Genomic DNA, 26234 nt, shown 5'->3' with positions numbered 1-26234 from the left:
TATTTATCCAAGGGATACAGGTGTGCTGTTTCAGAAGGGCACATGTATCCCAATGTTTATAGCAGCACTATCAACAATGGCCAAAGTATGGAAAGAGCCCAAATGTCCATCAATGGATGAGTAGATAAAGAAAATGTGGATAAAGAAAATGTATGTGCGCGCGCACGCGCACACACACACACACACACACACACACACACACACACACACACACACACTGGAGTATTACTCAGCAATCAAAAAGAATGAAATCTTGCCATTTGCAACTATGTGGATGGAACTAGAGGGTACTATGCTAAGCGGAATTAGAGAAAGACAGATATCATATGATTTCACTCATATGAGGACTTTAAGATATGAAACAGATGAACATAAGGGAAGGGAAGCAAAAAAATATAAAAATGGGGACAAAACATAAGAGACTCTTAAATACAGAGAACAAACAGAGGGTTGATGGAGAGGTTGAGGGAGGAGGGGTGGGTTAAATGGGTAAGGGGCATTAAGGAATCTACTCCTGAAATTATTGTTGCACTATATGCTAACTAACTTGGATATAAATTAAAAAATAAATTATTTTTTAAAAACTTAATAGAAAAAGAAAAAAAAAGACCTACCCAGCAATAGCACTATTGGTATTTACCCAAAGAACACAAAAACCATAATTCAAATGAATACATACACCCCTATGGTTATAGCAGCATCATTTACCATAGTCAATACATGGAAATGGCCCAAGTGTCCATCAACTGATATATACAAGGAATATTATTCAGACATAAAAAAAATATGAAATCTTGCTCTTTCCAATGTGAGAGATAGACAAAATACCATCATGATTTCACTCATATGTGGAATTTAAGGAAAAAAAAAGCAAATGAGCAAAGGGAAAAAAATTAGACAAACCAAGAAACAGAGTCTTAACTATAGAGAACTGATGGTTGGTTACCAGAGAAGTGTGTGCAAGGATGGGTTAAATAGGTGATAGGGATTAAGGAGTGCCCTTGTCATGATGAGCACCCAGTGATGTACATATAGAATTGATGAATCACTATATTTCACACTTGAAACTCATATAATAGTGTATATTAACAAACTGGAAAATAAAAACTTAAAAAAAAATAATGAATTCTCACTTAGAGACACTTAAAATATTACTTCCCAATATTCTCTCCTGATTTTCGAAAATGTCTCCAAATGTCATGACCAGTCATTCTGATTTTTTTAATTCAAAATTATAATTGTCCATTTTGCTACACTAAGTATTATCTAAGAATAGTGCTATGTATTTCCCATTTTGCTATGATAAATATTACCTTTTATTTTAGTTTATTTTGAAAGAGAGACAGAGAAAGTACATGCATATGAGCAAGGGAGGGGCAGAGAGAGGAGAGAAAGAATCCCAAGCAGGCTCCATGCTTTCGGCACAGAGCCCAACATGGGGCTCAATCTCACAAATCGTGACAGCATGACCTGAGCTGAAATCAGAGTCGGATGCTTAACTGACTGAGCCACCCAGGCGCCCTACACTGAATATTATCTAAGAAGAATTAGAAGAACACTGGAGTAGAATTAAATTATCCTGGGTTTTAAACTTGAGCTCTACCACTATCTAGCCTATGTGTGGCCTTTTTCAAGCCATGTGACCTTAAATGAATCTCTTTTAGCTACACGGGGGATTCTGTAAAAGCTGCAACTAGTACTATGTGCTCTATCCCAGCACAGAACTGTTGTAAGACACAAGTCATTAATGTAGGATGTTATTATCATAATCATCATCTAAGCAGAGAAAACTGAAAGTTATATTTTAAAAAAGGGAAACCATCATATCAATTCGACTGTTAGCAACCAATGTCAGTCATATGTTGGCTTCTTTTGAATACATGTGAATTAAGAAGTCATTAACTCAGTTTACCCTAAATTAATACTTTTCATACCTGGCATAACAAAATACTTCCACATGTTGAATGGTTTTGTCCTTCCTGCTAAGAGCAATACCTTCTTCATTTTCAAGAATGTGCTCTTGCCATGCTGGGTTTTCATTCACAATGTCACTGTTTTCCTAAACAAAATACAGATGAGAAATTTTAATTAAATTGAGCAATGTGATCCTCTACTTTTCTGTAAAACTGTGTATCTTTCTAAATTAATGCTTTCCCTTTGATCCCATCAAAATTCTGAAGTGACTCTAGCATAGTGTACCATGTTCAAAGGAAGGAGAAGAAAATTGTGTAAAAACCTATCCTATCAAAAGCTAGCTCTTGTTTACAGATTTCTATCAGGATATCTGACATTTTGATGCAGTCATTGAACATTGGATGTGCCTGTTTTGACATTGTTTAAGAACTAGAACAACTAACCCTCTATCTGCTGAAAATCAAGTGTGTCTGTTGTACATTTTACTTGTTAATAATGAAGTTTTTGCACTTTGTTGTCCAAACAGCAGGCTCACAATTACTTCATTCTACTTACTTTTAGGTCTTTGAAGGTTAGTCATTAGTCATGTCAAATTTTGATTATATGCAAAAGTATTTCTGAAAAGTATTCAGCTCACTATAACTAAGATCTGTATAATAAGTGACTCTAAATATATATATATTTTTATTTTTATTCATTTTTTTGAGAGAGAAAGAGAGAGAGAAAGAGAGAAAGAGAGAGAGAGAGAGAGAGAGAGAGAGAGAGACCGAGCATGAATGGGGGAGGGGCAGATAGAGAGAAGACACAAAATCTGAAGCAAGCTCCAGGCTCTGAGCTGATATCTCACACGAAATGTGAGATTGGGACCTGAGCAGGAGTCGGATGCTTAACCAACTGGGCCACCCAGGCCCCCCTCTAAATATTTTATATTCATAAAGACAATAGAAACAATAATGTATAATAATGTATGTAAATTGTAATGATTGGAAGTGGCCCTACAAATTTTCAATAATTCCTAACTACATTTTATGGACCTAAATTGTATGTACAGCAATATTGAATACAGGAGATTTTTGGAAATGTCAAGATATGCCTTTTCCAAATGTCAAGAATCAATTTTTAACCTGTTTAAAATTTTAAACTATTTGGCACATATCTTGTCAGAGAAAATTTTTTTTAATGTATTATATATTCTCAAAGCACTAGTAGTGAAATATATCTATAATATCCTTGAAGTAAATTCAACTCAGAAAATTTCTAAACTTAACAGATTTCATAAAGTAGGATAATAATTATCTTAAAAGATTTTTTGTCCTGAATTTAACATTTTAAACTGAAGAAAAGTAGGGTAGATATTTTTTATCATTAACTGTAATTATTAGTGTTAAAAATCCCAATATAGGTAGAGAGGAGGTAAAACATTGAACTCTGAATGTGTAGACATAGGGGTTACCAGTCTGAAGAAAAGACTGTGGAGCAGGGGACAAAGAGCGAAGAAGGAAAGGATATGGTGAGAGAGTCAAGATGCTGAGCACCAAAATAAAAGAAATGTCTACAAAAATATTTTTATTTTAATAAATCTAACCTATTAGCAAAACTCATTTTATAAAATTCCCTTCACTCACTAGATGTTTTCCATTCAGACAACTGAGGTACTTTTGTTGTCTTTGTTGTGAGCATCTAGACTAAATTTTTTCATGGAAGTACTATTATTGCTAAATATACTAAATAAGATGACCCACATTTGTACATACTTCCTAATAAGAATAAGGTTCAAAATAGGGTTTCTGATCAACACAAATATATGAATATTTAAGGCACAAACATAAAACAGTTAAATGTCTACTTGTAACATTTACTTTCTTGATTTATACAGTTTGTATTACATGCAATATTACTTTACAAATATCGGTTGTCTCTCCAAACTCTTATTTCATGCAACGATATTATTCAAACTGAATCTTCACTGCATCTTCAACATCAGTGTCTTTGTCATCACCAGAAGCACTTTTTAAGTCATGTATCATAAATTAATCAGTACAACTACAATGCTTAGTGTGGTGCTTGGCACATGTAAGTGCTTAATAAGTCTTAGCTATATGATTTTTAGCTAACTGAATACAATTTTCTAGGATATATCATCTACCTTTCCCAACTGTCTAAATTCTTTTGAGATACAGCAGTTTCTGATTCCATGTATGATGGAATTCCTCTCAGTAGGAAATTCATTTCAAGCCACATGTACTGTTCACATAAAATTAGGATAGCTTTTTAAATCTGTCATAAAATTCAGTAAACTCCATGACATAACCAACTCCCATATTACTATGCTGTAAATGTCCTCTACAAAAACTTCTTTACAATGATATCCAACAGTTGTAGTAGCAAGATCCTACCTTAGAATAAAAATTACTAAATTTACATTAAACTTCTTTCCTTGCTTTTTGTTTTTACTGATTCTGTCATATGACTTCTATAAATATGTAAAACCACCAATGACACAGATCATTTAAAATTAATGTATCTTCCCCAAATAGTTTTTTTTTTCAACATATACTGACTGAAAGAACAACTAGTAATATGTGAGACTTTATGAACAACCGGAATATTTTTCTGAAAGACTATTTTAAAGAAAAAAATCTTGTCTTATATTTGGGCATATAATGAGAAATATGGTATCAAATATATATGATGTACTCTTCTGCCAACTTATCTATGTACTGTATATTTAAAAAGTGATAACTATATTTTGAAGGCATTGGAAGAACATTAGCTAAAAAGACTGCATAATTTTTGTTAAATAAATAAAAATGTGGCATCAGTCTATTGTACAGAAGCTTAGGGTTTTCTTCATTGTAGGGTTATTGTGTGATACAAAATACAACATAGTAGATTAAAAATCAACTAAATTTACCTGGTATTCCTTTAGCCAGGACAATAGTCCTGAAAAGCTAAAACTGGCCCAGTTTCCTCCATAGTAGCTTCTTCTGTAACAATAAAAAAATAAGAGTAAAGAAAAGGGTATAAAAATCAAGTCATTGAATTCCATCAGCAAACCACCCTGAACCCTTCAAATCATTTCAATATTGCTACCTCAGAGTTCAAAACCTAATTAGGATGTTTGAAATACCAGGCTGAAATACAAGTGGGCCTCTCAGATCCCAAAGGTAACTTTTCATTGTATAAGGAATTAAAAAATCTCTTTGGCCTCCTTAGAGATTTCTCCACTGATCAAATGCCACTGATCAGGGATTGTGAACAGCTTAATATGGGCATTGAGCAGGGAACATGAACAAATTTGACTCCTTGGTTTTAAAAAATGGCTAGGGAGAAAAACCTTGGTAGATCTCAAGGAAAGCCAGTGGAAAAAACTGCTAAGTTTTCTATAAACAATTAAATGTCCACTGTCACCACCACTACCAAACCCATAACCCATGCCAACACACACACACACACACACACAAACTGGCTACTCTAGATCTAGTGGTCCTGTGTTATTCTCAGCTTTCAGGGCCAAAAATAAAAGTAGATCCTGGACACAGTTATTCACATCAAGACTTTTGTGATAAGTAAAGTAAGAACAGTATTCCCATTGATAACTGGGTGAACTATTAATTCTTCATTCCACAGTCCTATGAAGATCGTCATTCTGTTTTAGAGAACCCAGAAGTCTTCTAATTAAGATCAGGTAAACCTTGCAGACATTGGACGTTTGATTAACTTCCTTAAGTAGGAAGGAACCAATAGGAAGGAAGGTTACCAGTGTAGCAACCAGAAAGAATGCTTTAATTCTGAACTACATACTAGGCTTCCCAGTTCTTGAAAAACTCTTCATGTTTACTGATTCTTTGTATGATGAGACCCAAAGTACACTTAGTCCCACCTACAATATCCACTCTGGTTCTGGGGTGGGACACATTCTTGGCTTTGTTTTGTCTTTTATTTCAATTTTGCTTCTCTGTATCTTTCTCTAACAAAATAAAAATCTATAAAAGCTCTTTTTAATATGAAACAACAACTAAAACCTTTAATGCAATATCCAAAATTACTCATCCATAATGCTACTGGAGATTCCCTCAATATTCTAGTGTATTTTCTCCTCAACTAAATGTTGACATAGGCCTTCAGAACAGTCAGACTTTAGGCTCAAGTATTTTACCACTAATCACTTTTTTGCTCTAACACAGAAAATGGTTAAATCAAACATCTGTGAAAGTGTATCTAGTAATACAGATCAGTACTTTACTTATAATCCGATAGTTCTCTCAGAGATAATGCAAATTCATACACCATTCAGAATCTCTAGTGGGCTTTGGGACACCTGGGTGGCTCAGTCAGTTAAGCATCCAACTTCTGCTCAGTTCATGATCTCATGGTCCCTGAGTTTAAGCCCCACGTCAGGCTGTGTGCTGACAGCTTGAAGCCTGGAGCCTGCCTCAGATTCTGTGTCTCCCTCTCTCTGTCCCTCCCCTACTCACACTCTGTATCTCTCAAAAATAAATAAACATTAAAAAAAAAAAAGAATCTTTAGTGGGCTTTAAAATTTAGATAGAATTTCAGCTATAGTAACAATTCTAGATGGCCACCCTTATTAACATATTGGAATCAGGAAACCTGGAAACTGTAATCCCTTGGGTCAGAGAGAACAGCAGAAGGAGAAGGCGGGCAACAGCCAATATAGAGAAGAGGGAAGAGTAAAGAGAGAGGGGGTATTAGAATTAGTGGTCTTTCCAAAAGAAATGTATACTCTCTTTCCCCTTGTCTGAGAATAATATACTTCCACCATCCCTTCCCATCCTCTAAATATAACATTCAACAAAACTAGAAAATATCCTGGGTGTTTAAAAAAAAAACACAACTGTCTTTATTTCTTGTTGAGATATTTAGATTTCTTTTAAGTCACCACAAGGTCATAAATAAGATGCTCCGGGACGCCAGAGTGGCTCAGCTGGTTGAGTGTCTGACCCTTGATTTCGGCTCAGGTCATGATCTCATGGTTCATGAGATTGAGCCCCACATCCAGCTCTGCACTGACACTGTGGAGCCTGCTTGGGATTCTCTCCCTCCCTCTCTCTCTCTCTGCCCCTCCCTGGCTAAATAAATAAACAAACAAATGAATGAAAAAATAAACAAACAAATAAATAAATTTAAAAAACATTTTTAAAAACTGAATGGGTTAGGCAAAAACTAGTTGAAAATATTCCTAAAACACATCTGACAAAGGACTGGTATCCAGGATATGTAAAGATTTCCTTCAACTTAATAATATGACAAATATTCAAATTTTAAAATGGGCAAAGGGTTTGAACAGACATTTCACAAAGGAAGATAGATGTGGCTCATGAGCACATAAAAAGGTACTCAACATCATTAGTCATTAAACAAGTACACATTAGTCTATGGCCATACTACCCTGAATGTGCCCGATTTCATGTGATCTCAGAAGCTGAGCAGGGTCAGGCCAGGTTAGTACTTGGATGGGAGAGAAGTACACATTAAAATAAGCATTAAAAATGAACATAATGGGATACCACTACACATCCACCAGAACAGTTAAAATTAAAAAGGCTGACAATACCAGATATTGGTGTATTCACCAATGAGCCAGAATGCTCATACATTTTGGTGGGAATGTAAAATGGTACAAACACTGCAAAACTGCTTGGCAGTCTCTGAAAAAACTAAACATATATCTACACTATGACCCAGTAATTACATTCCTAGGTATTTACAAACCAGAAAAGTGTGTGTTCACAAAATACTTGTACAAGCTTTTTCATAGTAGCTTTATTACTCAAGAGCTCCAAACTGGTGGGAATTCAAATACCCACCAGTAGGAGAATGGATAAATAAGCTGAGGTGTATCTACAGGATTGATACTATTCATCAATGAAAATGAATAAGCTACTGGTAACAACACAGATGAATTTCAAAAGGTATGCTAACTGAAAAAAGCTTTTACCCAAAAAGAGTACATTCTTCATGATTCCAATGATATGACATTCTAGAACACATTAATCTATAGTAAAAAATATCCCAAGAGAGATTGCCTTTCAGAGTGGGAGTAAGGGCAGGGCTTGACTTGGATAGGACATGAGAGAACTTTCTAGAGTAATGACATTATTTATCTCGATTAGGATGGTAGTTATTACACAAGTGTATGCATTTCCCATTATTAAATGGTACACGCAAGATCTGTGCATTTCATTGCATGTAATTTTATCCTGAAAAAAGAACCATAAATAAATACTGAACTCTAGTTAATAATATGCATGCTGATGTGTTCCAGAGTGAAGGTACTAGATTGTGTACAACATACAAAGAATAAGATGAGATAATAGAAAGAAAAATGAATACATGCGTGGTTATGTAATAAAGCAAATACAACAAAAATTTAATGGCAGAATCTAGGTAGTAACAATATGCTCACGGTACAATGTTTCAACCTTTCCACATCTCAAAACTGTAATAAATTATTAGAGCCTATTAAATCCTAAGAATCTTCTTTTCCATTGTGCATGATAATTATAACTCAGTATTGAATATTCAGTAACACCCATAGTGACATGATGCTAAACTACATCCCATAGTGGGAAATGCCTTCTGTAAGCAAGTACAGGACATTGACAAAAGACAGAGCTGCAGACATTCAGGCACATTCACCTACAAATTGTTTTAATTATTAAAAATACAGGAGTTGAAAAGGGAAGCAGCACAGATCAATCTCTAGGTCTCCCCTATTCTATATTCATTGTTCCTATAATTCCATTTCCTTGTTAGTAATACCACCCCTTCCACAGACAGCATTTTTAATTTTCAAAATTATTTTCACAACTATTTTTTCATGGGTTTTTCCAACAATCTTGTGAAGCAGATAAGGTATCATTTTACAGATAAGGATACTAAGACTTGTCTATGTAGAAATTCAGTCACTAGCTTAGGGCTACACAGCTACCATTGGCAGAACTGTGATTAAAACTCATTTCTCCTAGGGGTCCCTGGGTGACTCAGTCAGTTAAGCCTCCAACTTTGGCTTAGGTCATAATCTCATAGTTAACGAGTTCGAGCCCCGCGTTGGGCTCTGTGGAGCCTGCTTCAGATTCTGCATCTCCCTCTCTGCCCCTTCCCTGCTCATGCTCTCTTTCTCTCTCTTTTTCTCTCTCTCTCTCTCTCTCAAAAAGAAATAAATATTACAAAAAAATTAAACAAAAAAAAAAAAACAAAAACAAAACTCAGTTCTCCTAAAGCCTAATCCTATCCATTGCAACATAATCCCAAAACTCTAAACTGGGTAGCATTATTTACTCCACAGGATATTATAATGTACCTGTGGTTCAATGAAGCCAAATACTTAGATATCAAATACCTGGGAAAAACATAGCATAATGTATAAACTTGTCAAATCACTAAGTTGTATACCTGAAAGTAATGTAACATCGTGTGTCAATTATACTCAAAAAAAAAAAAAAAAAAAAAAAAAAAAGCACCTGGACCTGATTACTAAATTCACCTTTTCCAAAATGTACCCCATCAATAACATAATCTATTAACAGGTGTTCCAAGAAAATAAAATGATACAATGACAAAATAAAGTTGGAAAATGCTGGGTTCTAAAAAATTAAACTACCAAAAAAAAAAAAAAATGATTTAAGATAGAGCTTCTTGGCACTGTTAAATATGTTAATGTCTGTTCTCACCAAGAGGGAAAAAATTAGTTGACATATGAGCTTTTTTTTTTTTTTTTTTTTTTTTGAAAAAGCATTTAGAGGGATTAGGGTTCAACAAACATATTTTGAGAAATGCTGCCTTAATTCATGTTAAGGGAAAGGAGAAAAATAGAATAATATGTATTATGGAGCTTGTCATTTTCTAGTCACTATCACTTATGTTCACAAGAATCCTGAGAGATTGGTGCTATAATTATCCCTATCGTAAAATTAGAAAAAAACAACCAAGAAGTTGAGTATCTTGTTTAACTCACTCAGCTAAGAAATGGCCTGGATTTGGGGCGCCTGGGTGGCGCAGTCGGTTAAGCGTCCGACTTCAGCCAGGTCACGATCTCGCGGTCTGTGAGTTCGAGCCCCGCGTCAGGCTCTGGGCTGATGGCTCGGAGCCTGGAGCCTGTTTCCGATTCTGTGTCTCCCTCTCTCTCTGCCCCTCCCCCGTTCATGCTCTGTCTCTCTCTGTCCCAAAAATAAATAAAAAACGTTGAAAAAAAATTAAAAAAAAAAAAAAAAAAAAAAAAAAGAAATGGCCTGGATTTAAGCTCAGGGCATATCAGGCCCCAAAATCTATACTCTTTCCACTATAAATATTGTCTTCTATAATCTACAAAATTGGAATATTTAAAATTATAAACATAAGCATATAATACAAATCCTGGGATCTGACTTACTGTAAGTAAAGGCAATGAGATCTGTTTACGGACATTACATGGAATTAAGTCTAATTTTTGCTTCTCTAATTCATCTGGATAACAAAAATGGGAAAATAATTTCATGACTACATCTACTCTAGTGCCAGAGCTGGAGGGACTATTCATTTCCAGGACCTAAAATACAACCAATTTTATTGCATTTCTCAACTTTAATGTGTGCAAATATCTTTCTGTATAAGAGTAGGAAAATAACTGTGTTATGTCTACTAGTATTGATTTGCCAGCTATAAAGACTACAAAATACAATGCATATTAAAAGAGAATTTATCCCATTTAAATTTGATTGTAATACTGTAAAAAATCATGACATGTTTCTACCTTCCTGGTTGACAAATAATAGAACAGACTAGAGAATATACTGAATTTACTCTCTACACAAATTCTCATTTACTAAAAGCTCCACATACCTGACACACAAGAAAACCAAGCTCCTTTCACCATATGTTCATTCCAAGATCAAGGAAGGTGGGCCTCCTCGGTAGTGTATGCAAATCTACTGTTAGAGAGGAAGACCAGGCCCTTATTTGGTTTTAAAAGCATCTCATGAGGCTACATTAAGTTGCTTTGGCAGTCACATCAGTCTCCTAGAATGAAATACCAGGCTGAGTCCCCAGTAATTAGGGCTGGACAGAGACCTTCCTATGTTGAGAATTATTAGTCATTGACACTAGTCCACCCATTCAAATACACTTGTAGACAACCAAAGCAGATAGATGAGTAGGTAAATGTAAAAAGGTTGCCCTCAATTCCTGTTTTCTTCTGTGATCTCATGTATTCCTACTGACTCAATTATCACTTCTCCACTGATGACTTACAAATTGGTATCTGCAATCTGAACAGATTGGTGGTCTCCAGACTCACAGCTATTTTGGAGCTGAAAATACAGATGAGTCATCAGCTTATTGGAAAAGTCCATTCATTAAATATCTCTGATTAACTTTAATCTCTACAAGTCAAAAAATTTTATTATTGTTTACCCATCCCCAATTTGGTTTCACCTCTCAGTTTCCCCATTTCATTAAATACCAATACCATTCTTACAACTGCCTATGCTAAAAAATCTTGAATTCACTCATCATTCCTTCTTCACTGTGTCAATTCTAATTCATTTCTCAAAACCCTTCTATCTTTGCCATCCCTACCACTGCTGACTTATTTCAGACCCTATCTTTTATCTTATATATTCATCAGTGGCCTCAAAGTTTTCCTTGTTTTTAGTGTCTTCTCCTTCCAATCTAACCTCTACATTACAGCCATATGATCAGGTCTTGGCAGATTACATTTCAACACTCCCTGGCTTAAAGATGTTTAATGGTTCACTAATGCCTCTAGAGTCAAATCCAAAATCCTTAGCATCACTACAGGATCCTTCAAAACTTCCAACTTCACTCTCCACCCATATCTCTGGAAATAGCCCTTCTCTGCCACGCATCCAATACATCACCCCCAACCAAACACTCAGCATTGCCTGAGTGAGTCAAGTGCCTGCAAGTCTGTGCTTTTATTAATGCCACTCCCTATGCACAAAATGCTACAACATCACAAAACTAATGATGAAATTAGTCAAACCAGTCAGAACTACTCAAATCCAATATCACCGTCTGTGAGGCTTGCAGGTCTATAGCCAGAAAAAAACAATCTCTGTGCTTCCATAGCTCTGCATATACTTCTATATAAGACCTCTGTTATACCGTCCTGTAATTAGAACTGCATGAATGTTTCCTCTGACTTCACTAGGAGCAACTTTAGAGCCGAGACATTAGTTTGGTCATCTTGGAACCCTTAATACATGGTAATAACTGTTAACTAAGAGAACTGACACAGTGCTATTAATCAAGGCTTTCAGATCAGACGAAGCTTGGTTCAAATCCCACTGTGCGTGTTACTAGCTGCATGACCTCAGCCAATAACCTTAACTTTAAAGCCTCAGTTTCTTTATCTGTAAAATAGGAATGAAAGCACTTAAAGCAGTGCCTAGCATATAGGTTTATATGTAATCCTCCTCCTCCTCTCCTTGCAAAGTGTGGATACAGGAAAACACATTGACAGGAGTCTCCAATGTCCTTTCACTGGCAATTACCAGAGTTTAGTGCCAGCAAGGCATAGCTAGGTTTACGGACAAATCTAAGAAGGAAGAGAGACAAGAATGAGGACACAACTGACAAGGACTGAGGACTGCTAATTCCCTCTCCACTACTTGAGACTAATCACAGATTCTAAAATTTAACCCTTCTTATGTCACGGAAAAGCTAATCAAACTGTTTTCATTAATGGGGAAAAAAGGAAATTATAGGACGAATCTGTGATTATTCTGCTTCTAGCTGTAAAGCTGATTGATATTCTTCAAACCACCAAGGAGGTAGGGATAGTTGTCATTTCAAAGTTAAAAACAAACAAAAAAAAATGAGAATAGAAAATATAAGAGAAAACGATTTTTCTTATGTTTTCTTTTCAAAAGAGGGTGAATATTAAAGAAATTGCTCAAGTGGAGGAGGCTGAAGGGAGGGAGGGAGACAGGCAATGAAAAAATGTGTATGTACAATCAATTACCTTTGCATGTAGATTTCTAATTTGTGTGCATGTATCCTAATCCAAATCCACTGAATAAAACAAGTTAAAATTAGTAATATCTAGAAAGGGGCTGGTTTATCAAAATTTCTGCAAATAACTGTCTCAATCAACCTAGCATCTTTTGGAACTCTATGGGAAAAAAATTCTCCCTATTAAGAATTGTCATTTGCAAATTAAGCATCTGTTATTAGGATTTCAGTATCCTAGGGACACCTGGGTGGCTTAATCGGTTAAGCATCCAACTTCGGCTCAGGTCATGATCTCGCAGTTCATGAGTTCCAGCCCCGTGTTGGGCTCTGTGCTGACAGCTCGAAACCTGGAGCCTGCTTCAGATTCTGTGTCTCCCTCTCTCTCTGTCTCTCTCCCACTCACACTCTGTCTCTCTCTCTCTCTCTCTCAAAAATAAACATTTTTTTTTAACTTTTAAAAAAGGACATCAGTGACCTGAAGATAAATGGCATTTGTTTCAAATCCATAAAAATTTGTGAATTCATTCCAAGGATTTTTTCCTACACTTCCCTCCAAAATCAAGGCTGAACATATTCACAATGATTCCAAAGGAAAAGCCTTTTAGGAAACCTGCTGCATTTTATTGTCACACCTCACCAGCCACACTTCAACTGTTTACATGTATCCTACTGGACCCTTGCAGTGACTCGTGTGAACTAGCCACATTTTACAGTTGAGGAAAACAACTTAAATCACATAACTAATCAGTGACAGTCATGACTTGAATCAGGTCTCTTGACCATGAAGTCTAGTATTTGTGTCTGTTTTCCAACCCTACAGCTTCTCTTAGTAAAAGAGCACAGGCTTTGCTATCAAATGGACCTGGGTTTAAATCCTGGTTCTTCCCCTAACAGATATGTGACACTGGGCAAGTTATTTCAATTCTCTTAATTTGCTTCCTCATCTGCAAAAGAGGAAAAAATATACTAGTAAAACAGAAATGTAATAAGACATAACTTGGGATACCTGGGTGGCTCAGTCGGTTAAGCATCCAACTTCAGCTCAGGTCATGATCTCATGGTCTATGAGTTCGAGCCCTATGACGGGCTGTGTGCTGACAGCTCAGAGCCTGGAGACTGTTTCAGATTCTGTGTCTCCCTCTCTCCCTGCCCCTCCCCCATTCATGCTCTGCCTCTCTCTTTCTCTCTCTCTCAAAACTAAACAAACATTTTAAAAAAAGAATTAAATAACTTAGTATTTGCAAACTACTTAACACAGTACTAAGCAAACATTTCATAAATAATAGCTATTATATCATGTCATCTCTAATAACATAAAATATGTTGAACACTAGATTGGGTTAAGCAAATTCAAATTACTTTCACTCATAAATTAGTGCCATGGATATCATGAAATCTCTTTAATGTTGGAGAATATTGAAAGGAGAAAACTAGGGCAACACTTGATTCTTTGATGTTTCATATACATTTTCTCACCCCTATAGGAGACCAGTCTTTTCTTTATCTAAATAATAGAAGGTAGAGGATTTCTGCAAGGCAGTAACATGAGATCCTGAATTAATCTCTTCCCAAGGACACACCAAACCTACATATGGATCATTTCCCTCTGAAATATATGTGAAAACTAGATGAGGTGCTTCTCCACAATGAAGAATAAAAAAACCACACCCAGATGGTAGGAGAAGCAGAGACACAATCTTGCCAAAAACCCTACTCTGGTGCTAGGGCACACAATAGAGAGGAGTCTCAAAAGTCCAGTGCTTCTCAATATGTACCTACTAGTATGCAATAACTGCATACTAATCAATAATTACTTTAAAGGCAAATGGACTAAATTCTCCTAACAAAAGATACAGAGTAGCTGAATGGATAAAAACATAAGACCATCTATACGCTGCCTACAAGAGAGTCACTTTACAAGGAAGGACACACAAAGACTGATAGTGAAGTGATAAAGTATATTCCATGCAAATGGAAACAAAAAGCTGCTATAGCTATACTTAAATCACACAAAATAGACTTTAAAACAAAAAACATAATAATAAAAGACAGAGGGATACTACATAATGATAAAAGTGTCAATCCAGCAAGAAGATATAACATTTGTAATTATATATGCACCCAACATAGAAGCACCAAAATATATAAAGCAAATATTAGCAGACCAAAAGGAAAAAAAAGACAGCAACACAATAATAATGAGGGACTAACACCCCACATACATCAATGAATTCACAAAGAAAATCAATAAGGAAACACTGACCTTGACTGACATGTTAGACCAGGTGGACTTAGTTGACATATACAGAACATTCATTCCCAAACCAGCAGAATATGCATTCTTCACAACTGCATGTGGAACGTTCTCCAAAACAGTTCACATGTTAAGCCACAAAACAAGCCTCAATAAATTCAAGAAGACTGAAATTATATCAAACTTCTTTTCTGGCTACAGTGATATGAAACTAGAAATCAATTACAATAAGAAAACTGGGAAAAAAATCATGAATGTGAGGAGATTAAACAACATACTACTGAACAAACAATGGGTCAATGAGGAAGTCAAAAATACATTCAGACATGGGATGCCTGGTTGGCGCAATTGGTGGAGCATGTGACTCTTGATCTCAGGGTTGTAGGTTTGAGCCCCACAATGGGTGCAAAGATTACTTAAAAAATAAAATCCTTAAAAAAGAATACATTGAGACAAATGAAAATGGAAATACAATGTCGCAAGATCTAGGAGATGAAGCAAAAGTGGTTTTAAGAAAAAAATTTACAGTGACACAGGCCAACCTCAAGGAAAAAGAAAAATTTCAAATTAACAATTTAATGTTGCAACTAAAGGAACTAGGAAAAAAAGAACAAAGCCCCAAAGCTGGTAGAAGGAAGGAAATAATAAAGATCAGAGCAGATATAAATGAAGTAGAGACTAAAAAAAGAGAAAAGATCAATGACACTAAGAGCAGGTTCTTTAAAAAGATATATAAAATTGACAAACTTTTATCAAGATTAAGGAAAAAAAGAGGGCTCAAATAAAATCAGGAATGAAAGAAGTTAAAACTAGATAACAGAAATAAAAAGGATAATAAGAAACTACTATTAAAAATTATATGCCACTACATATATGAAACTACTATAAAAATTAACATATTGGATAACCTAGAAGAAATGGATAAATTCCTAGAAACTTAGTCTTCCAAAACTGAATCATAAAGAAATAGAAAATCTGAATACACCAATTACTAATAAAGAGACTGAATCAAAAAAAGAAAAAAACTCCCAATAAACAAAAGCCCAAGACCAAATGACTTCACAGATGAATCATACCAACATTCAAAAAAGATTTAATACCTATCCTTCTCAAATTCTCTGAAAAAATTGAATAGGAGGAAAGCTTCCAAATTCATTTTAGAGGTTACACTTATGCTTACACCAAAACCAGTCAAGTATATTACAAAAGTAAAAAATATATATATATGGCCCAATATTCCTGATGAACATAGATACAAAAATCCTCAACTAAATATCAGCAAACCAAATTCAACAATATGTTAAAAGGGTAATACACCATGATCAAGTGGGACTTATTCTAGAAATGGAAGGATGGTTCAACTCCACAAATCAAAGTGATACACAGTATTAACAGTATGAACCATAAAAGTATGATCATCTCAATAGATGTAGAAAAATTATTTGATGAAATTCAATATCCATTTATGATTACAAAACTTCCAACACACTGGATATATACCGAATGTACCTCAAAACAACAAAGGCCTTATTTGACAAGTCCACAGTGAAAATCATACTCAAGAATGAAAACCTAAAAGCTTTTCCTTTAACATCAAGAACAAGACAGGGATGTTCACTATTGCATCTTTTATTCTACACAGTATTGAAGTCCTAGACAGAGGAATTAGGCAAGAAATATATGGCATATAAATTGGAAAGGAAGAAGGAAAACTGTCACTATTTACACATGACATGATATTATATAAAGAAAATCCTAAAGACTCCACAAAAGAACTTTTAATGCTAATAAAAGAAGTCAGTAAGGTGCAGAATACAAAATAAACAAAAATATGTTGCACTTTTATATACTAACAACAAACTATCAAAACAAAATCAAGAAAACAATCCCATTGACAATCACATCAAAAAAGAATACCTAGGAATAAATTAAACCAAGGGGGTGAAAAATCTGTACACAGAAAACCAGAAGACATTGAGTAAAGAAACTGAAGAAGACACAAAGATATTCTATGCTCATGAATTGGAAGAATTAACTCAAAGCCATCTACAAATTCAGTGAAATCTCTATCAAAATTCAAATGGCATGTTCACAGAACCAGAACAAACAATCCTAAAACTTGTATGGAACCACAAAAGACCCTGAATAGCTAAAGCAAGCTTGAGGGAAAAAAAAAAAAAAAAAAAAAAACCAAAGCTGGAGGGATCACAATCCCCAATTTTGAACAATATGAAAAAGCTACTGTAATCAAAACAGTATCATATTGGCATAAAAACAGGCACACAATCAATGGAACAGAAGAGAAAGCCCAGAAATAAACCCATTCATACATGGTCAGTTCACTTACAAGAAAGGAGGCAAGAATACACAATGGGGAAAGGACAGCCTGTTCAAAAAATGGTGCTGGGAAAACTGGACAGCCACATGAAAAATAATGACACCAGAACACTATCTTACACCATACACAAAAATTAACTCAAAGTCGATTAAAGACTTGAATGTAAGACCATAAACAATAAACCTAGAAAAAAATGTAGATGGCAATTTCTTTGATTTCAGTCTTGGCAATATTTTTTTAGATCAGACTCCAAAGGTGTTGGCAACAAAAGCAAAAATAAACAGTTGCTCCTATGTGGCTCAGTCAGTCCAGCGTTTGACTTTGGCTCAGGTCTTGATCTCACCATCCTTGAGTTCCAGCCCTGTGTCAGGCTCTGTGCTGACAGCTGAGAGCCTGGAGTCTGCTTCTGTGTCTTCCTCTCTCTGCCCCTCCCCCACTCGCGCATGCGTGTGCACGCGCGTGAGCTCTCTCTCCCTCCCAAAAATAAACATTAAAAAAAATTTGTAACTAAAATAAATAAACAAATGGGTCTACATTAAATGAAAAAGCTTATGCACAGTGAAGTAAATCATCAACAAAATAAAAGGTAATCCATTGAAAGAGAAGATATTTACAAATGATAATAAGGGGAGAAGACCCAAAATATAAAAAGAACAACTTGGGGCGCCAGGGTGGCTCAGTCAGTTGGGCCTCAGACTTCAGCTCAGATCATGATCTCACAGTCCGTGAGTTCAAGCCACACGTCGGGCTCTGTGCTGACAGCTTGGAGCCTGGAGCCTGCTTTGGATTCTGTGTCTCCCTCTCTCTCTGCCCCTCCCCTGCTCATGCTCTGTCTCTCTCTGTCTCAAAAATAAATAAAAACATTTATTTTTTTTTAAATAAAAAGAACTCAACACAAAAATAACAAATAAGCCAATTAAAACTGAGCAGAATACCTGAATAGACATTTTCCCAAAGACACACAGATGACCAACAGGCACATGAAAAGAAGCTCAATATCACTAATCATTAGGGAAATGCAAATCACAACCACTATGAGATACCACCTCATACCTGTCAGAATGGCTGTTATCAAAAATCCAAGAGGAACTTTTAGAGAAAATGGCAAAGCAGGAAGATCTTAAGCTACCTCATCCCACAAATAACACCCACATTGTTGTAAAACCCAGAAAATGACCTGAAGACCTGACAGAACAGACTTTTTTCAGAAAAATGTAGAGAAGAGTCCACATTGGAATGGGTAAGAAGGGCAGAGAAGTGGTCCAGAGCTAAAGGAACCCCTGGACTGTCCTAGGGAGGAAGGAAAAGGAGAGGATAAAAGGGGGAGAGAAACAGATCCTCACACCAGGGCTCCCCAGGCATGGGGAACTCCCATGGGGAAGATGAAACCCCCGTAACACTTGGCTTTGAAAACCAGAAGGGCATAATTTTGCAATCAGCATGGCTTCACATCAGGAACTTTAAAAATCAGCAGGCTTGGTTCTAGGAGAGCCATGAGGGCTATAGGAAACTAGATCCCTGCCCTTAAAGAGACAGCACAACAAGTAGCCCTGTGAAGATGCAGTGCAGAAACAGCAGTTTGAAAAACACCTAGGGTATATGGGAAGGAGATTTATTTACTAATTTCAGAGCCTGTGCTGAATGGGCAAGGATTGCTGGGAGACTTCTCCAGGAACAAAGGAGCTGGCAGGCACCCTTTCCCTCCGCTACCTCCCAGCCTAGACACATGAACAATTATAGGAACAAGCACAGTCCCTACACCTGCTAACCAGCAAAGAGCAAGCCCCACCCCTGTGTTCTCCTGCAGACATTCCCCCTTCAATATGTCCTTGAACAGAGCCCATCCAAAGCAGGGCCACAAGCATGGAGAAGGTGTGAGCATCCCCTACAGGGACCAGCACAACTCTAAAGTGACTTGTATCCTGGGAAGAGGGGAAAATAATCACACACAACACTCTGAGGGTGGTGGGCAGGGGGCAGAAAACTGGTCTGACTGCAGGCCCCGACCACCAACTAAAGCTTCTCAGGGGACAACACAAGATATCTACCCAGCATTTTGGTATTACTGGATCTCTGGCAAATGCCTGGTCTGACTCAACTCAAGCCCAAGGGGGCCCAAGACTGGCCAACTAACAACACAAGGACCAAACCAACACAATAGGCAAAGAGAGCCATCAGAGATGACTGGACTGAATGGAAAAGCAACTCAGCCACAACAGTATGGCACATGCAACACACATAGCAGATACTCCTGAAGTGTCAGGTTCTGTTAAACAGGGAACATTATACTGCAGAGCACTACAGGACCTCTTCTAGATAAGGCCACTACTTTCAAGAGAAGGAGTCATAGCTGACTTTCCTAACACACAGAAATAGACACAGAGAATTATACAAAATGAGGAGAGAGAGAACAGGACAAAATCCCAGCAAAGAAAGCTAAACAAAACAGAGATAATACGTTTGGTGAAGAATTTAACATAATGGTCATAAAGATATGGACTAGGCTTGAGAAAACACTGGAGGATCTCAGTGAAACCCTTAACAAAGGGATAGAAAACATAAAACAGAACCCATCAGAGATAAAGAACTCAATAACTAAAATTAAAAATGCACTAGAGGGAATAAATAGCAGACAAGAGAAACCAGAACAAGGGATCAGCTACCTGGAGAACAGAGTAATGGAAAGTATTTGAAGTGAACAGGAGAGACAAAAAAAATAATAATAATAATAAATGAAAATACATTTTGGAACTCAGTAATATCATCAAATATAATAACATTTACATTACAGGGATCTGAGAAGGAGAAGAGAGAAACAGGTGGCAGAAAATTTATTTGAAAAAAACAATAGCTGAAAACTTCCTGAATCTGGAGAAATGGAAATCCACATCAAGAAGGCATAAAGGTTCCCCAAGAAAATCAACTCAAGGAGGTCCACACCAAGACATACAGTAATTAAACTGGCAAAAAGTAGTGATAATTTTCAAAGCAACAAAATAAAACAGTTACACATAAGGGAAATTCCATAACACTATCTGATGATTTTCTTCAGCAGAAACGTGGCAAGCCTTAAAAGAGTGGCATGATACATTCAAGGTATTGAAAGAAAAAACCCACAGCCAAGAATGCTCTATCCAGCAAGGCTATCACTCATAATAGAAAGAGATAGTTTCCCAGACAAGTAAAAGTTAAAGGAATTTATGACTGCTAAACCAGTCCAAAAACAAATATTACAGGAGACTCTGAGTGGAAAAGACCAACCATAAGCAGGAGTAAGAAAATAGGAAGAAGAAAAGCAATAAAATTAAGTATCCCTAGAAAAATCAGTCAAGAAATGCACATACACAAAAAAAAAGGATGTGAAGTATGACATCATATACCTAAAACATTAGGGGGTAAAGGAGTAAAGACTGAGTTCAACCTTAAGCAATCATTAACTTAATACAGACTGCTATATGCGTAAGATGTTACATACAAACAGAATGGTAACCTCAAAACACCAGCAATAGATATGTAAAAATAAAAAGGAATCCAAGTATATTACTAAAGAAAGCCAACTAACCATGACAGAAGACAGTAAAGGAAGAATGGAACAGAGAGGAACTACAAAAACAACCATAAAATGAGTAAGAAAACAGCAATAAACACTTATCTATCAATAATTATATTGAATGTAAAAGGACCAAACACCCCAATCAAAAGCCACAGGTTGCCAAAATGGATTAAAAAAAAAAAAAAAAAAATCCCATCTTTATGCTCCCTACAAGAGACTCATTTCAGATCAAGTGACACATTCAGATAGACAGTGAAGGGATAGAGATGCATTTATCATGCAAATAGATGTGGAAAAACAGCTGGGCTAGCAGTAGTTCTCTCAGACAAAATAGAACAAGAGACAAAAAAGGACACTATATATATAATCACAAAGGAAACAATCCACCAAGAAAACATAAAAATTATATACAAATATTCATGCACCCAACATGATAGCACCCAAATATGTAAATCAGCTAACAACAAACATAAAGGAATTAATTAATTAATAGTAGGGGACTTTAACACTCCATTTACATCAATGGACAGATAATCCAAACAAAAAATCAAAAGGGAAAGAGTAGCTTTAAATAACACACTGTACCAGATGGATCTAACAGATATATTCAGAACAATCCTAAAACACCAGAATATATTCTTTGCAAGTTCACATGAAAGATTCTCTAGAACAGACCATGTATTTTCAACAAATTCGAAAACAAAAATCAATCATACCATGCATCTTTTCTGACTACAATATAATAATAGAAATCAGCCACAAGAAAAAAATCTTGGAATGGATAAAGATGTATTCTCTCTCTCTCTCTCTCTCTCTCTCTCTCTCTCTCACACACACACACACACACACACACACACACACACACACACACAATGGAATATTACTCAGCAATCAAAAAGAATGAAATCTCACCATTTGCAACAACGTGAATGGAACGAGAGTATATTATGCTAAGTGAAATAAGTCAGAGAAAGACAAATATCATATAATTTCACTCATAAGTGGAAATGAAGAAACAAAACAGATGAACATAGATGAAAGGAAGCAAAAATAAGATAAAAACAGAAAGGGAGACAAACAATGAGACGCTTAAATACAGAAAACAAACTGAGGGTAGCTGGAGGGGTGCTGGGTCTGGGGATGGGCTAAATGGGCGATGGGCACTAAGGAGAGCACTTGTTGGGATGAGCACCAGCTATTATATGTAAGTAATGAATCACTAAATTCTACTCCTGAAATAATTATTGCACTGTATGTCAACTAACTTGGACTTAAATTAAAAATAAATAAATAAATAAATGGAAGCACAGGTGACCATAAAAAAATAAATACTAATGTCAAATTCTGTAGTTGCCATAATAAATTACAATAAACTCAGTGGCTAAAACAACATTAAAAAAAATCTGGAAAGAGCACAAATACATGGAGGTTAAATAACATACTACTTCACAATGAATGCATCAACCAAGAAACCAAAGAAGAAATAAAAAAAATAGAGACAAATGAAAACATAACAATCTAAACTCATTGGGAGGCAGCAAAAGTTGTTCTAGAGGGAAGTTTATAGCAGTACAAGCCTACCTCAGGAAGCAAGCAAAATCTCAAATAACAACCTAACTTTACACTTAAAGGAGCTGGAAAAAGAACAAACAAAACCCAAAACCAGAAGAAGGAAGGAAATAATAAACATCAGAGCAGAAATAAATAAAACATAAACTAAAAATACAATAGAACACATCAATGAAAGCAGGAGCTAGTCCTTTGCAAAGATCACAAAATTGATAAACATTTACCTAGATTCATCAGAAAAAGACTAAAATAAACAAAATCAGAAATGAAAGAACAGAAATAAACAACACCAGAGAAATACTAAGAGAATTATAAGAGAATATTATGAAAAATTATATGCCAACACATTGGTCAACCTAGAAGAAGGATAAATATGTAGAAACATGTAATCTTCCAAAACTGAATCAGGAAGAAACAGAAAATTTGAACAGATTACCAGCAAAGAAATTGAATCAGTTATCAAAAAACTCCTATACCCAACAAAAGTCCAAGATTAGACGGCTTCACAGGCAAATTCTACCAAACATTTAAAGATTTAATACCTACTCTTCTCAAACTATCCCAAACATACAAGAAGGAAAGTTTCCAAATTCATTTTATGAGGCCAGCATTATCCTGAAGCCAAAACCAGATAAAAACACCACAAAAAAAGGTAACTATAGGCTAATAACTCTGAGGAATATAGATGCCAATATCATCAAGAAAATATTACTAAAACAAATACAACAATACATTTAAAAAGTCATTCAGTTACCAGAGGGAGGGTGAGATGGGGGATGGATGAAACAGGTGAAGGGGATTAAGAGTACACTTATCATGTGATGAGCACTGAGTAAGGTATAGAATTATTGAATCATTATATTGTATACCGGAAACCAATATAACACTATATGTTGAATACACTGGAATTAAAAAAATGGTACTTTTTTCACTTGATCTAGAAAAGGAGACTTAGTATGAATGTCAATATTTATTTATCACTGGACAAAGGAAGGAGAGAATTGGGTCTGCCAGAAATGAGCAATTTGATCAATAAAAATCTATGAGGTAGAGCAGGCTTCATTGCAGTCTAGATGAACTCTGAGTCAACATTCCTGACTCTTTTCCAAGTAATCTCTAGTCTGGCAGGATTTCTGATCCAAAGTAGAAAATAATTTACATAGAGAACAAGAGTAGTCGGTCACTGATATTTTTCTCATTTTAAATAAATTCACTGACAAATATATAAGTAAGTTTTGAAGAATAAAAACAAGTTTATAGGATCTGAACATTATTGGGATAAAATAAATTTGTTCAATTCATACATTATCATCTAAGCAAAATTAATAGATACAATTCCACAAATAATCCATTTTATATATAAAATAAAATTACTTTTACTAGAAATTACCATTGTTAACATTTTAGGTCCAAGTAGAAGATCACTTAATTGACTTCTTAACTGAAGATCCATTGAAGAAGATTACTGGCACTTCCTACTCCTTCTATACAGTATAACGTTGCCTGCCACAATGTGCTAGACAATGGGGGCTAGCAGACTTCTGACAACTCCTTTGTCTCCAAATGACTTCTGTCCTATGAATCATCAGTTTTGTTTGTACCTAATTCTTAATTATGTAATTATGTTATGTGAATTATGAGCAGAAAGAATGTTAATTCTATGAAAACTAGGTTGAACACTTTGAGACAACTTGATTAATAGTGCTACACATAAATTGACTAATTTGGTATTGAGCAAGATACCTATAAAAGATTAATAAAAGAGGGGCGCCTGGATGTCTCGGTTGGTTAAGCATCTGACTTCAGCTCAGGTCATGATCTTGTGGTTCATGAGTTCGAGCCCCACATGAGGCTCTGTGCTATCAGCTCAGAGCCTGGAGCCTGCTTCAGATTCTGTGTCTCCCTCTCTGTCTGCCACTCCCCTGCTCACACTCTCTCTTGGTCTCTCAAAAATAAATAAACATTAAAAAAATAAAAAATAAAAGTTTTAAAAGATAAATAAAGTAAAAATCTCAAAAGAAAAAAATAATTACAAAACAATCAACATGATACAACACATCAACAAGAGCAGTAATAAAAACCATACAATCATTTCAACAGATGAAAAATGTCAGAAAAAGCATCTGACAAAGTACAACTTACATTCACAATGAAAACCCTCATCAAAGTAGGTTTAGAAGGAACATACCTCAACATAATAAAGGCCTTATGTGAAAAGGCCCACAGCTGACATTATCCTCAGTGGGGAAAAAACTGAGAGCTTTCCCCCTAAGATCAGGAACAAGACAAGGATGTACACTCTCACCACATTTATTTAACATAGTACTGGAAGTCCTAGCCACAGCAATTAGACAACAAAAATAAATATAAGGCATCCAAATTGATAAGGAAGAAGTAAAACTTTCACTCTTTGCAAATGACATAATACTATAGTCTACCAAAAAACTACTAGAATAAATGAATTCAGTAAGATCACAAGATACAAAGATCCAATTGATATTGTACACTAATAATGAAAAAGCAGAAAGAGAAATTAAAAAACAATCCCATTTACACTTTCACCAAAAATAATAAAATACTGGGGCGCCTGGGTGGCTCGGTTGGTTGAGCATCCGACTTTGGCTCACGTCATGATCTTGCGGTCCGTGAGTTCCAGCCCCACAACGGGCTCTGTGCTGACAGCTCAGAGCCTGGAGCCTGCTTCAGATTCTGTGTCTCCCTCTCTCTCTGCCCCTCCCCCGCTCATGTTCTGTGTCTCTCTCTGTCAAAAATAAATAAACATTAAAAATTTTTTTTTAAATAATAAAATATCTAGTGATAAACTTAACCAAGGAGGTAAAAGACCTGTACTCTAAAAACCATAAAACATTGAGGAAAGAAATTGATGATGATGCAAACAAATGGGAAGATATTCCATGATCATGGACTAGAAGAACAAATAATCATTAAAATGTCCATACTACCCAAAGCAATCTATACATTTGATGCAATCCCTATCAAAATACCAACAGCTTCTTTCACAAACTAGACCAAGCAATCCTAAAATTTATATGGAATCACAAAAGACTCTGAATAGCAAAAGCAATCTTCAAAAAGAACAAAACTGGTGGTATCACAATCCCAGTTTCAAGACACGCTGAAAGCTGTAGGGATCAAAATGGTATGGTACTGGCACAATAACAGACACATAGATCAATGGAAGAAAATAGAGCCCAGAAATAAACTCATGATTATATGGTTAATTATCTTCAACAAAGCAGGAAAGAATATTGAATGGGAAAAAGACAGTCTCTTCAACAAATGGTGTTGGGAAAACAGGATAGCTACATGCAAAAAATGAAACTGGGCCATTTTCTTACATTATACGCAAAAATAAATTCAAAATGGATTAAAGACATAAATGGGAGACCAGAAGCCATAAAAATCCTATGAAAGAGCTCAGGCAGTGATTTCTCTGACATCAGTTGTAGCAACATCTTTCTAGATATGTCTCCTCAGGCAAAGGAAACAAAAGCAAAAATAAACTATTAGGACTACATCAAAACAAAAAGCTTATGCACAGCAAAGGAAAAAAAATCAACAAAACTAAAAGGAATCTATGGACTGGCAGAAGATATTTGCAAATAACA

At 35.7% G+C, this 26234-nt stretch overlaps 1 protein-coding gene across 3 annotated transcripts in view; it reads right to left on the bottom strand.

The window, feature by feature from the left end:
- CHM (CHM Rab escort protein) overlaps positions 1 to 26234 on the bottom strand; it is a 246400-nt gene that overhangs the window by 186530 nt on the left and 33636 nt on the right. For all 3 annotated transcript variants that reach the window (XM_081793306.1, XM_081793307.1, XM_081793308.1), the window contains exons 3-4: positions 4829 to 4901; positions 1935 to 2059 (exon numbers count right to left, since the gene is read on the bottom strand). In XM_081793306.1, coding sequence (XP_081649432.1) covers positions 1935 to 2059; positions 4829 to 4901 — 198 coding nt within the window. The remainder of the gene's footprint in view (positions 1 to 1934; positions 2060 to 4828; positions 4902 to 26234) is intronic.

The sequence above is a fragment of the Panthera onca genome, chromosome X, assembly GCF_046562875.1.
Source record: "Panthera onca isolate mPanOnc1 chromosome X, mPanOnc1 haplotype 2, whole genome shotgun sequence".
NCBI classification, from domain to species: domain Eukaryota; kingdom Metazoa; phylum Chordata; class Mammalia; order Carnivora; family Felidae; genus Panthera; species Panthera onca.
Note: the sequence above shows the minus strand (reverse complement) of the source record. Positions and strands in the feature narration are given on the sequence as shown.